The sequence below is a fragment of the Bubalus kerabau genome, chromosome 10 (assembly GCF_029407905.1).
Source record: "Bubalus kerabau isolate K-KA32 ecotype Philippines breed swamp buffalo chromosome 10, PCC_UOA_SB_1v2, whole genome shotgun sequence".
Lineage (NCBI taxonomy): Eukaryota > Metazoa > Chordata > Mammalia > Artiodactyla > Bovidae > Bubalus > Bubalus kerabau.
The window spans coordinates 5,637,252-5,652,472 of NC_073633.1; the positions used below are offsets into that span (position 1 = coordinate 5,637,252).

At 37.3% G+C, this 15,221-nt stretch overlaps 1 protein-coding gene across 10 annotated transcripts in view; it reads right to left on the bottom strand.

Moving 5' to 3' along the window:
* APC (APC regulator of WNT signaling pathway) overlaps window positions 1-15,221 on the bottom strand; it is a 132,649-nt gene that overhangs the window by 34,346 nt on the left and 83,082 nt on the right. For all 10 annotated transcript variants that reach the window (XM_055536497.1, XM_055536490.1, XM_055536499.1 and 7 more), the window contains 2 exons: window positions 9,265-9,348; window positions 2,925-3,029 (listed from right to left, as the gene is read on the bottom strand). In XM_055536497.1, the coding sequence (XP_055392472.1) occupies window positions 2,925-3,029; window positions 9,265-9,348 (189 nt within the window). The remainder of the gene's footprint in view (window positions 1-2,924; window positions 3,030-9,264; window positions 9,349-15,221) is intronic.

Below are 15,221 nucleotides of genomic sequence, written 5' to 3' on the forward strand. Positions count from 1 at the left end.
TAGGAGTATGGGATTAACAGATATATACACTTTGATATATATAAAATAAACAACAAGGATTTACTTTATAGTACGTGCATGTGTGCATGCTAAGTCACTTCAGTCATGTCCAACTCTTTGCGACCCTATGGACCATAGCCTGCCGGGCTCCTCTGTCCATGGGATTCTCTAGGCAACAACACTGAAGTGGGTTGCCACACCCTCCTCCAGGGGATGGTCCCAACCCAGGGATCAAACCTGCATCTCTAACGTCTCTTGCACTGGCAGGCAAGTTCTTTACCACTAGCACCACCTGGGAAGCCCTAGGGAATTATATTCAATATCTTGTAATAACCTAAAATGGAAAAGAATTGGAAAAATACAATATAACTGAATCACTCTGCTGTATACCTGAAACTAACAATATTATGAATCAACCACATTTCAATTAAAAAAATGTTATATTCTGGAAATATACAGTGAAATATTTAAGCAAAAAATGATGATGTCTGGGATCTTTTGCAAAAATAAAACCAGAGGACAAAGTATATAGGGTACCTGGAGATTACTATATTGCTCTGTTTGCCTCTGTATATATTTGAAATTTTAGCTAGAAATAAATTATATTAGCTAGATCCCTACTTGCTTAGTATATAACTTTACATGTAATTCATTTATGAATCGATTCTTAGCTTTTCCATTTAATGTTTAGAACCAGATCTCTAGTGATACAACCACTAAGTAGTGATGAAGTTCAAACAAGAGTGGGAAAGGGATGAAATGGTAGGAGAACCTTTTCCACTGCCAATAAAATGTTTTTAAACCTATTATGGAAAATTTCAAATATGGTGGTGGTTTAGTCGCTAAAGTAGCTAAAATTTCAAATATATACAAGAGGGTGATTTACTTGTGAAAGATCATCCTGGCAGAGTGGTTGTGGGCAGGAAAGCAGGCGAGGTACAGTGAGCTTCCTTCCACACAGCAGTAGAGAGAAGGGCACTAGGGTAGGAGCTTTGATGGATCATCTTACTGCGATCCCGAGAAAGTCAGAGAGAGTATTTTCATTTTTGTTAGTGTTAATTGTTTTTGTCTCTGGAGCAAATAACTAAAGAACAAACCCCAAGAGTCTGTCATGTGTCAATCCTATTAAGACAGGTAAAGGGATTTTGGCATAACTAAATCACAGTCTCACAGACACCACTTATCTACATTAGGATCTGGGAGTCGCTGTAGTGTCATTAATGTGATCTTGGTTTTTGTCTTCTAAGTTTGTTATGATTTTATGGCACACTAAAGTCTTACATTTTTAGATGAAAGCTATCGTTCTTTTAGGGTTTCCTACTCACTTCATGATTATAAAAATTCTATCCCCATTTTCTTACCTTTTAATATTTTTCATTTGGGGGACTTCCCTGGTGGTTCAGTGATTTAAGAATCTGCCTTCTAATGCAGCTTCTTAAATCTGCATTAGATTTGACCCCTGGGGGTTATGAGTTTGACCCCTGGTCTGGGAACTAAGGTCCCACATGCTGCAAGGCAACTAAGCCCAAGGGCCGCAGCCACTGGGCCAGCGAAGCAACAGAAGATCCCGTGCGGCGCAGTGAAGGCCTCACGTGCCTCGACTAGGACACGACACAGGCAAATGAGTACATTGTTTTTTAAAGTTTTCATTTTTGACATTAAATCTAATATATTTAGAGTTAAATTTTGATGTAAGAAGTGACATAGGAATTCAATTAAAAAAATAAATATCCAGCTTATTGGCTAGGTGAGGCTTTGAAGGATATAATAATTGAAATATGACCCAAAGCATTAATAGTGGGTCTTAATCCTAAAGCAAAAAAAAAAAAAGTTTTTGTCAAGAAGACAGAACTTCTTTCTACATATGTGTAGGAACACATGATATTCCCAAAGAATTCCCTAAATAGTAGACAAAGAACCCAAATGTACTATTTAAATATAATTTCTTTTGCCCTAATTTACCCTTCTGTAGAGTATTACCCAGTACAATGTGGACCAGTAATATTAAAATGAAGTATATTTTTGTTTAAACGTGGTAAATTTAAATATTAAGTATGAGACATTTTAAGCTTTAAATTTTAATGAACTAATAGATCCGTGTTCTTTCTAAATAAATAGTATCATTAAAAGTAACCTATAGACACTAAAGGAATATTTTATATCAACAGTAAGAAAATTTCCTTAAAATCAACTTAGTTGAAACTGCATTTTAAAAAATCATTCATTTAAAACATAAAATATTGCTTAAAAAAATGTGGAGGATACAGAACACTCCAAGGAAAAATACTGTCATATCAGGATGCATTCCAGTCAAACTCTAATGGAAAACTGATGGCACACAACAAGATAATGTTCTACCTTAAAAAAAATTATCTTCCACAATTTTGCTAAAGATGATAATAGTAAATATGACTAGGGTATGTATTTACTTTTTAAATGGGCATTAGAATCATTTACTTCAATGCTGGGTTTATATAATCTTGAAATACAATTGAAGATGAGAATATTAACTCTTTATGATTAAAAAAAAAAAACATAAAAATGTCTTATAAAGAATGCCACAGAGAAAGAGCAAATCTATTCAATGCATGCAATAATAACTAGGTCAAATCACATATGACCAAAATGCAGCTTAGTATTTATTTTTCAAAGAAACTCTACTCACATTAATCATTTTAGGCTAAAACAGAGACACATAATTTAGAGCTATAAAATATACTTGGAAATTTTGAAAGCATCATTGTTAAATATAATAAAGAAAAATGACATAGCATTTTAGTACTGAATTCTTCTGGAGATATCCATTTAGGACTAAGGAAACAGATAAGATTTACAGATTGTTGTGAGAATCATCTCACTCAGTATTTCTTTTTAAATATTTAAACAGTTAACTAGAAAAAAAATTAATAAAATAATTTATTTACCTGACCACTACCCGAGGTTGCCATGTTGATTTCTGCCACTCCTTGACCTTCATTCTGCCGTTCAGCTTCATGTGAGCCCGCTTCATGCTTGCTCTGAGATGACCTCTGTTAACATGGAGTTAACATCAGTACATACAAAAATGGTGCATGCTTTCTTAGCCCACAGCTTTCCTTCGTTCTTGCTTTAAAGCTCTGAATGCATATATAAATACAGGTTACAAAAGCATGGAACTGCACTTCATATTTTATAACCTCCAGCAGGGTTGTCAGTTGACTATTTCGGTAAAAGGAAAGTGAAGTGTGTCCCTCGAGCAATAGAGCTGCACAAGACAAAGGATTTTCTGAGACTCACAGAAACACCATCCTCCACCAGCTGTGCTCACATCACTATCAGGGACATAACCCAACTAGAACAAATAACTGTCTTTTCTGCAAGGTCACATGGTTCTGGTATTTAATAGAGCTGCAAATATAACAGTTACTACCTAAGCTTATAAATGCCTTCTATGTAAGTATATTTATACACACATATATATTTCTATATACATCTGCTAATAAAAGTCACATGAAACCAACAGATAAGCTCTTAGGTTCTAATATGAATAAAACCAAAACCTTTTCTAATGTAACCACCATCTGTTATGTAAAGTGAAAGGGCAAGATTATATCCAGTAAAAGCAGTCATTTCAAGACAGATTACATCCAATACAAAGCAGTCATTTTGAAAAATATCACCACAGAATCAAAGAAATAAAATAATTATCAATCATCTTTTATAGAAACAATTACCAGTGTGCCTCCTCTAGGAAAATTATAGACAAAATTAAAAATCACACATTAAAAAGTGTGACATAATAATGGAAAACTGTATTACCAAGTGGCTTCCACTGGAATTTCTTTAAACATAAAGCTTTCCTAGACCATTTAAAATGGGACTTAAAAATAATTTACATATACTATTTCCATCAATAAACAACTGTAAGTTATACATAGGCAAAAGAGAGGTAGTCCCAATAATTCAGAAACAAGAAAAAACAGTACCACGGGAAAGTGACACTATAAAATTCAACAAAATCATCTAAAGTAGAGAATACAAAGTCACTGAAGAGAAAAAAATGAATCAACGAGCACTAAATCCACAAAGATTTGACACTAACATCACTGAAGATGTCAACATAAAAGCAATTCTTGAATATGTGCAACATTCGTTACTTGCAATAGGGCTGGAGAACACAGCACTGGCGGAACCAGGCGTTGTTCACTGCCCTCTTCAAGATTTAGTCTAGTCAGGGATACTACCAAATAATGAAAGAAACGACAATAAAGTTAAAAACTTCGACAAGTACTCTGAAAAAAGGGTACAGGGTGCTTATAAAGATACATAACAGAGGGACATCAGACACTGTGGGAGTCCGGGGAAGCGCTCTCTTAGCAAGTGTTGTTTGGACTGAGATCTAAAATATACACAGGAGATCTAGGAAATGGGATATGGCAGAGGATGAAGGAAACAGAGACCATCTGCAAAGATTTAGGGAAATAAGAGACCATATGCAAAGGAGCTGGGATGAGAGGAACATGGTTTGCTCTAGGATATCAAAGAATTACAGTGTGAAGAGTAGAACAGAGAGATGGTTAAAAAAAAGGAACTTAATGATTTTGTTGAATTTCAGTGTGATTCTCAGATGGCACTCATGCCCCCACATAACCAATACTAGTAATACTAAAGGAAAAAGGTGCATGTATTCTGATTGTTTAAACTCAAGTTTTAAATGGTCTAAGTAGTTGGGAAACAGAAGAGATCAACTTGCGACTATACATTAACGTAAGTGGGAGATGATGGTCCTTTACACCCAGGGAAGCACTGATGTAGGTAAAAGCAGTGGAGAGAGAGGTCAATCTGAAGGACTGCATGACAGACTGGATACAGTGAGTGGAAGAAGAGATCTGGGGTCACAAACTACTCTTCTGTTTCTCAGCTCACACAGCTGAATAATGGTGGTGCCATTCACAGAGACACATAATACTAAAGGAGAATGAGGATTGGGAGGATGTGGGGGTCCCAAGGAGGACTTAGGAGACCATCATTAATTATGTTTTGGGTATGCTGGATTTAAAATGCCTTTAAGACAATCCACTTTAAGTGTACAACTCAATGACTCTGAATAAACTTACCAAGAATCACCATACTTCAGTTTTAGACCATTTTCATCATTCTAAAAAGATCCTTCGTGCTCATTTATAGGTAATCCCCATTCCCACTCACAGCTCCAAGTAACTATGACTCTACTTTGTAAACTTGTCTTTTCTGTATATTTATTGTAAATGGAATATATGGACTTACATGTCTAGCTACTTTTACTCAGTACAATGTTTTTGTGGTTCACCTCTGTTATAGTGTGTGTCAACAATTTGTTCCTTTTAATTGCTGAATAGTATTACATTGTAATGGTATACATTTTGTTTATTGATTCACCAGTTGATACACTTTTGTGTTTTTCTACTTTTGGGCTACTGTGAGTAATACTGCCATGAATATTCAAATTAAAGTCTCTGTGTGGACAAATCTGCTCATTTCTCTTATATAGCTAGAAGTGGAACTGCTGGGTTATATGGTAACTGTACGTTTAATACTTCAGGTAACTGCCAAACTTCTAAGTGGCTGAACCATTTTACATTCCCAGCAGCAGCGTATGACAGCTTCTATCGATCCACATCCTTGCCAATGCTCAGTGGCACCCCACTCCAGTACTCTTGCCTGGAAAATCCCATGGACGGAGGAGCCTGGTGGGCTGCAGTCCATGGGGTCGCTAGGAGTCGGACACGACTGAGCGACTTCATTTTCACTTTTCACTTTCATGCATTGGAGAAGGAAATGGCAACCCACCCCAGTGTCCTTGCCTGGAGAACCCCAGGGACGGGGGGGCCAGGTGGGCTGCTGTCTATGGGGTCGCACGGAGTCGGACACGACTGAGGTGGCTTAGGAGCACAGCCATTCTAGTGAGTATAGAGTGATACACCGTTGTGGTTCTGACTTCCTTAACGACCAGTGATGTTGAGCGTTTTTTCATGTGCTTATTAGCCATTCCTATGTGTTTTTCTGGTGAAATGTATATTGAAATCTTTAGCCCATCTGTAAGTTGGGTTGTCTCTTTATTAATGAGTTATAAGAGTACTCTGCATGGGATTTTAAAAACTATTTCTCACTGGCTATTTTCTAGAGATTATTAAACCAGGCCACAATTTTCCTTATAGCTCCCATCTTTTGGGGCCCCTCTCCCCCATATGTATACACTTGTCAGTAAATAACCTATTGGAAAGAATACAAAAGAAAGTGGTAGTACCAGTTGCCTCATGTACCCTCTTGGAACTTCTGAGATTTGAATCATGTGCAATAGTTATATCATCTGAGTTATATCCTGCATCTAGACCCTAAACCAGAGTTGTTAGCAGGTAGGGCAAAGATAGTGTTATAAGATGCTTCAAGGTGGATAAAGTATTTGGCAGACATCTTTTCTTCTCTATACTGTATGTGAACTAATTTATGAGTATCTGATCCCCAGTTTTCTCCATTTTCTAGCTTCTCCATCTGATAGTAATAAAGAAACACCAAACAGCAAAATTAAAAAGTTTTCTTTCTTTCTTAAATAAGACATGACACCTTCTTTTAGTTTATATTCATTGAATAAATATAACCACTTAAGGCTATGAAAAATATGGCCATTTTTATAACAAAAAGAAACAAGAATAGACTAAGTTACAGTGGCAGACAGTTGGTCCCAAATCCAATGATATAAATGAAATCTTGAACATATAAAAAAACACAAACAAGCCCCCGACCTGCAATAAACTTATAATTGTGCGGACAATGAGAACTGTTATTAACAAATGACAATTTTTCTTAGGAATTTCTAGAGGCCAGAATGTTGGTAAAGTTTGGAAATGTACTGACAGTATATTATACCAGGCAAATGATGACCAAAAGAAGTCCCGTGCAGTAATACTAACAGCAAAGAAGGCTATTTCACACACATAAAAGAGTCAATCAAGTAGAAAAAAAAAATGTAAATATTGACTTAGAAATTTAAAAAAAAAAACAACCCTGTTGATGCAGCCAAACAGTAAAAATCGTAATATAAGAAAGATGGTGAATAAAAACTAACTGTAACTAAAGAAGCTAGAAAAACAACAGCAAAAACTCAAAAGTAGAAAAAATATATACAAAAAGAAAATATAAATGCAGTGCTGCTCCATAAAAAACAGAAGTTGCTTCTCTAAAAACAGCTTTAAAAATAGAGTATAGTATTTTTGATCGAGGAAAAAAAAAAAAAAAACACACAGATAAACTACCCTGGAAACCCTAAGGGGCCATAATAACCAGAATGCCACATACAGCAATGCCAATGACGTTGAAAAAGGAGTAAAGAGATAGTTTTATTTTGGAAGGAAAAAAACAGTCCTGAAGGGTTAATATTGCAAAAAGGACACGTTCTGTATATTACAAATATTTGGTTCATACTGACTTAAAACATCCAGGTTGAACTACTTTTAACCATATGACTATCACACTGAACTTGACTACTTAGCAAATACGTGTTTCCACATATTCCAGATTCCGGTGTGCTGAAGCCAAAACTGCTAAGACATTTAAAGAGCAAGGCATGGATGAAGAGAGCCTTAAAGACACTGTTTTCAAAAATTATACTTTTTAACATTAGAATTAGTTGTCTTCCCTGTGTATAAATGGGCCTGCACTAAGTTTCTGCCTCCAAACACAACTATTCATTATTTGATCAGATTTTCCATGGGTGGAAAATATGTGCTGGCGATGAGTGTTGTTGCTGTTGTTTAGCTGCTAAGTCATGTCCGACTCTTTTGCAACCCCACGGACGGGAGTCCACCACGTTTCTCTTTCTATAGGATTTCCCAGGCAAGAATACTGGAGTGGGAATCTTCCCGACCCAGTGATAGAACCTGCGTCTCCTGTGTTGGCAGGTGGATTCTTTACCACCGAGCTACCTGGGAAGCGTGCTGGTGATGATAGGACACGCCAAATTTGTTTCGCATACAAAAGTTTTCTCTCACTGTAAAAGCTGTACAGTTACTATAAAAACATTACAAAACTGGCCAAACTAAAAAAACAAGGAGGTATTAACAATGGTTATCTGCCTTTTCATACTATTTCTGATACACTATGTTTATTTGTACATATTAAAAAATGGGATCAAAGTGTACATACTATTTTGTATATCATAAACATTAAAAAATATCAACAAGCACTTCATCATGTTTTATGTAATTATATTTAGAATAAAGCAGTAGGTTGATGTTTCATTCTTTGCATTCTATTCTTTTTTCCTGTATGATCTGGAATGTGAGTCTTAATCTGGCTGCACATTAGAAACTTTGCATTGATGTATCCCCAAATACTGAGCCAATTTTTCCTAGCAACAATTCTGTATTGTTCAATGTGGACTTTTATTCAACACTTTTTGCTCTTATTGCATAGAGACAGGTCTTCCTGTAGGTGACTTAAGCAGCAAATACTTTATTTTCTCTGAGCCTCCCACATGCTGTTTCTCCCTATTCAGCAATAGTTCACTTAAGTTCCATGTAGGTTTTCCTTTTATTTGCCCATAAACAAGGTGAGAAGTGCCCAGATTCAGTGGCTATAAACAGACAGCTGAAGGGATGGTTTTTATACCCCATCCTTCTGTGTGGTGATCAAAACCAAATGTTAGCTGCAGAGCTGACAAACATGGTTTTAACCCCCTTTTTAATCCTCATGTCCAGAAGCACCTACTGTAACCAATTCTGGAAGCTTTCAGGACCACACAGTGTAAGATGAGCTGCTCTGTGACCTACTAGTGCTCACTGCAGGGTCAACTCTCTACCATCATCTAGAAGAATGGTTTGTCTGCTTCGCAGTTCTCCTAATTTTATAACTGTCACCTTCCCTGGTATCTGTGCTTTTTCATTCTGTCCTTTTACTGTCATTTGAATGAAGCTTGTGAAGTGAGCACAGATAAATGTATACAACCAATTTTTACTATGGATTACACAGGGAGAGAGCTTATTTACAAACTGTTAGTAGCCAAATTATATGTAAACAGATAACTGAAGTAAGGTATCTATTTATGGCTCTATAAGCTTTAATTGACTAAACGTTATGAAGAAATAGTAGTATAGGTTTTTGAAATCTACTTAATTTAATGAAAAAGCTTATCAAGTGTCTCAGTTCTCTAGAACATCTATTTCAATGACACTGCGCTAACTGCCCACATCTTCTCTTAGAATAACTGCCCATCATTACATCTGTGAACAAAAGAGACAATTTACTAACCTCTGCTTCTGTGGCTTGGGACTGTAAAAGCTGTCGTATACGAAGTATGTCCTTTTCTATTTGTTGAATTCTGGTTATTCTTCGCTAAAATAAAATAAGTAACCAAATTAGATCTATTTTTATTGAAAACATTAGTTTTTAATATTAATTTAACATTAACCATTCTACGGTTACCATTTAAAAGCTTAGGATTGTATAAAATCATTCTTTTTTTCTATACCAAATCATTCTTATGTGAAAATTAGATACATATATATACATATTCATATACTGAGGACATCAGTGGATCAGTTCAACTTTTTAACGTATCTAACTTTATAAAACAGATCTCTAGATTTAGGAAAACTGTACAAATGCAAGTCATGTATCTACTTGGACCATAAAGAAAGGTGAGAGCTGAAGAATTGATGCTTCTGAACTGTGGTGTTGGAGAAGACTCTTGAGAGTCCCTTGGACTGCAAGGAAATCCAACCAATCCATCCTAAAGGAAATCAGTCCTGAATATTCATTGGAAGGACTGAGGCTGAAGCTGAAACTCCAATACTTTGGCCATCTGATGCGAAGAGCCAACTCACTGGAAAAGACCCTGATGCTGGGAAAGATTGAAGGCAGAAGGAGAAGGGGATGACAGAGGATAAGATATGGTTAGATGGTATCATGAATTTCAATGGACATGAGTTTAAGCAAACTTAGGGAGATAGTAAAGGACAGGAAAGCCTGGCATGCTGCAGTTCACAGAGTAGCAAAGAGCTGGACATGACTGAGCAACTGAACAACACATGATATATAACAGTGTGAAACTGGTATTTAAAAGCTGTTCTCAAAAACTATTTCAAAAAGAAAATTGCATCTGAATCTAAACTTTTATATTATTTCAGAGTCAGTACAGTACAATGGGTTTATATAAAGTATGGCATCCTATAAAGAGAAAGAACATCTGATTTTTTTAAGAAGCAACAGTATGTAAAAAATAAGAATAATCTTCCCCAAAGTTATTCCTATTACAGGTCAGCAGTACCTTTCAGAGTTAGCTTTCCCAAATACTTACTGCAGCTAAACATTACTCCCAACACTAAAGATCACAATGATGGTAAGAGTTATTGCTTCCCCCATATACTGAGATCTTCAAGTGAACACAAAGCAGTAACTATAGATCAAACAATGTGGAATTGAAAAATGTGGGAAATGTTTTCAAGTATATATGTTTAAAAATAAGTACTGCTGACACTGTATCATCTTCTGCCATAATTCCATAGTTGACACTGTAACACTGGTATAAAAAACTGTATTGTAAGAGTAATTGTTTCAATGAGGAAAAAGTGTCAGAAACTAGATGAGTCATTTCCAAACTTTTTATGATTATGAAAGATTTTTGAAGCACGTATACTTCAATAGATAATTAAAGTATTATAACGAACAGCTTTAAGTATATATAGCTAAAAATCTTACATACAAAACTTACCCTTTGATCAAACATAGTTTTGTTTAAATAAATGTCCTTTTGATTTTGTTGCCATAGTAGGAATGATTACTGTTGCTGCTTCCATTATTATGATAAACAAACATGGAAAAGCTCAAAAAAGTTGTGCTCACCAAAAAAGAAAACTTCCTCCCTCTGTCCCTCCTTTGTAACACTACAACTATGCTAATTCTCTATCACGATTCTGAAAATAGTGAACTTAAGGTAAATAATATTCTCTAATTAAGACATTTACCATGTCTAATTTTCACCATGAAAATACACTGAAGAAGAAGTGCTTTTGGTAGCTCTCTAAAGATTCTGCAGAGATGAGTGATCACTTCTACATCAGATACTAAATACATCCTGACATTACAGAAACAACAAAACTATCTACACTTACTACTTTCATAATATTTCATTGTTTTCCTCTCTCTATATAACCAGCTCCCCCTCACCAATAAAGTCCCAAGTCAAAATTTTTAATATTTAGAGGATGAAAACAGCAAAATAGATCTAACATTCCTCTTCACAGAACTATATTTTGGTATTGCTATTAGGTCACTAAACCCTGAAATCAAGTCAACACCTTGATGACAGCTTCCACAATAACCTGTGTGCTTTTGTTACTCAACATAAAATGGAAGAAGCCAGTAGCATTTCTTTCCATTCTCTATATGACAATCTTGAATATTTATGAAATTAAATGCAAAACGCTTAACTGTTCAGGCATACAGAGATGGTATGACTTCTGACAAACTGATATAAAATTATATAGTAATATAGTTTGATATATATATTGAAATTGCATTTAGAATCAAACTCCATACCCACCAGAGACACTCAGAGGGCTGAAACGAACTTTATGTGCACCAGGACCAAGAGACCCCCACAGAGACTGAGAAAGAACTGTGTTTGAGCGTCTCCTGTGAACATACGGGTCAGCAGTAATCTGCCACAGAGGCAGGGGCTCTGGGTGCAGCAGACTTGGGTATCGCATAAGTCCTCTTGGAGGAGGTCGCCATTAACCCCACCACAGAGCAGCCAGAACTTACACAGGACTGGGGAAGTAAGACTCCTGGAGGAAACAAACCAAACCTTGTGTGCACCAGGACCCAGGAGAAAGAAGCACTGACCCCACCAGAGACTGATCCAGACTTGTCCGTGAGTGTCCAGGAGTCTCCGGTGGAGATATGGGTCGGTGGTGGCCTGCTGCAGGGTCAGGGGCACTGAGTGTAGCAGAGCATGCATGGGAACTTTTGAAGGAGGTCGCCACTATCTTCATTACCTCCACTATAGTTTGGCCTTAGGTAAACAGCAGGGAGGGAACACAGCCCCGCCAATCAACAGAAAATTGGATTAAAGATTTACTGATCCTGGTCCCACCCCTCAGAACAAGACCCAGTTTCCCCCTCAGTCAGTCTCTCCCATCAGAAAGCTTCCATAAGCCTCTTATCTTTCTCCATCAGAGGGCAGATAGACTGAAAACCAACCACAATCACAGAAAACTAACCATTCTAATCACATGAACCACAGCCTTGTCTAACTCAATTAAACTATGAGCCATGCCATGTAGGGCCACCCAAGATGTACAGGTCATGGTGGAGACTTCCGACAAAACATGGCCCACTGGAGAAGGGAATGGCAAACCACTTCAGTATTCTTGCTTTGAGAACCCCATGAACAGTATGAAAATGCAAAAAGATAGGACACTGAAAGATGAACTCCCAGGGTTGGTAGGTGACCACTATGCTACTGGATATAACTCCAGAAATACTGAAGAGATGGAGCCAAAGCAAAAACAACATCCAGTTGTGGATGTGACTGGTAATGGAAGTAAAGTCCAATGCTGTAAAGAGCAATACTGCATAGGAATATTAGATCCACGAATCAAGGCAAATTGGAAGTGGTCAAACAGGAGATGGCAAGAGTGAACGTCGACATTCTAGGAATCAGTGAATTAAAATGGACTGGAATGGGTGAATTTAGCTCAGATGACCATTATATCTACTACTGCGGGCAGGAATCCCTTAGAAGAAATGGAGTAGCCATCATGGTCAACAAGAGAGTCCGAAATGCAGTACTTGGATGCAATCTCAAAAACAATAGAATGATCTCTGTTCCTTTCCAAGGCAAACCATTCAATATCACGGTAATCCAAGTCTATGCCCTGACCAGTAATGCTGAAGAAGCTGAAGTTGAAAGGGTCTATGAAGACCTACAAGAACTTCTAGAACTAACACCCAAAAAAGCTGTCCTTTTCATTATAGGGGACTGGAATGCAAGAGTAGGAAGTCAAGAAACACCTGGAGTAACAGGCAAAATATGGCCTTGGAGTACAGAACGAAGCAGGACAAAGGCTAATAAGAGTTTTTTGAAGAGAACGCACTGGTCATAGCAAACATTCTCTTTCAACAACACAAGAGAAGACTCTACATATGGATATCACCAGATGGTCAACACCAAAATCAGACTGATTATGTTCTTTGCATCCAAAGATGGAGAAGCTCTATACAGTCAGCAAAAGCAAGACCAGGAGCTGACTGCGGCTCAGATCATGAACTCCTAATGCTAAATTCAGACTTAAACTGAAGAAAGTAGGGAAAAACCTCTAGACCAATCAGATATGACCTAAATCACATCCCTTACGATTATACAGTAGAAGTGATATATAGATTCAAGGGATTAGATCTGATAGACAGAGTGCCTGAAAAACTATGGATGCAGGTTCGTGATATTGTACAGGAGGGAGGGATCAAGATTACCCCCAAGAAAAAGAAGTGCAAAAAGGCAAAACAGTTGTCTGAGGAGGCTTTACAAATAGCTGTGAAAAGAAGAGAAGTGCAAGGCAAAGGAGAAAAGGAAATATATACCCATTTGAACGCAGAGTTCCAACAAATAGCACAGACAGATAAGAAAGCCTTCCTCAGTGATCAGTGCAAAGAAATAGAGGAAAACAACCAAAAGGGAAAGACTAGAGATCTCTTCAAGAAAATTAGAGATACCAAGGGAACATTTCATGCAAAGATGGGCTCGATAAAGGACAGGAATGGTATGGACCTAACAGAAGCAGAAGATATTAACAAGAGGTGGCAAGAATACACAGAAGAACTGTACAAAAAGATCTTCACAACCCAGATAATCATGATGATATGATCACTCACCTAGAGCCAGACATTCTGGAATGCGAAGTCAAGGGGGCCTTAGGAGTCATCACTACGAACAAAGCTAGTGGAGGTGATGGAATTCTAGTCAAGCTATTTCAAATCCTAAAAGATGATGCTGTGCAAGTGTTGCATTCAAAATGCCAGCAAATTTGGAAAACTCAGCAGTGGCCACAGGACTGGAAAAAGTCCCTTTTCATTACAATCCCAAAGAAAGGCAATGCTGAAGAATGCTCAAACTACCGCACAATTGCACTCATCTCACACGCTAGTAAAGTGATGCTCAAAATTCTCCAAGCCAGACTTCAACAGTATGCAAACCATGAACTTCCAAATGTTCAAGCTGGTTTTAGACAAGGCAGAGGAACCAGAGATCAAATTGCCAACACCCGTTGACTCACTGAAAAAGCAAGAGCGTTGCAGAAAATCATCTACTTCTGCTTTATTGACTATGCCAAAGCCTTTGATGGTGTGGATCACAACAAACTATGAAAAATTCTTAAAGAGATGGGAATACCAGACCAACTGACCTGCCTTTTGAGAAATTTGTATGCAGGTTAGGAGGCAGTTAGAACTGGACATGGAACAGACTGGTTCCAAATAGGGAAAGGAGTACGTCTAGGCTGTATCTTGTCTCCCTGTTTATTTAACTTATATGCAGAGTACTTCATGAGAAACACTGGTCTGGATGAAGCACAAGCTGGAATCAAGATTGTTGGGAGAAATATCAATAACCTCAGATATGCAGATGACACTTCCCTTATGGCAGAAAGCAAAGAAGAACTAAAGAGCCTGATGATGAAAGTGAAAGAGGAGAGTGAAAAAGCTGGCTTAAAACTCAACATTCAGAAAATTAAGATAATGGCATCTGGTCCTATTACTTCATGGCAAATAGATGGGAAACAGTGGAAACAGTGGTAGACCTTATGTTTTGGGCTCCAAAATCACTGCAGATGGTGAATGCAGCCATGAAATAAAAGATGCTTGCTCCTTGGAAGAAAATTTATGACCAACTTAGATAGCATATTAATAAGCAGAGACATCACTTTGCCAACAAAGGTCCATCTAGTCAAAGCTATCATTTTTCCAGTAGTCACATATGGATGTGAGAGTGGACTATAAAGAAAGCTGACTGCTGAAGCATAGATACTTTTGAACTGTGGCATTGGAGAAGACTCTTGAGAGTCCCTTGGACTGCAAGGAGATCCAACCAGTCTATCCTAAAGGAAATCAGTCCTGAATATTCACTGGAAGGACTGATGTTGAAGCTGAAACTCCAATCCTTTGGCCACCTGATGCGAAGAGCCAACTCACTGGAAAAGACCCTGATGCTG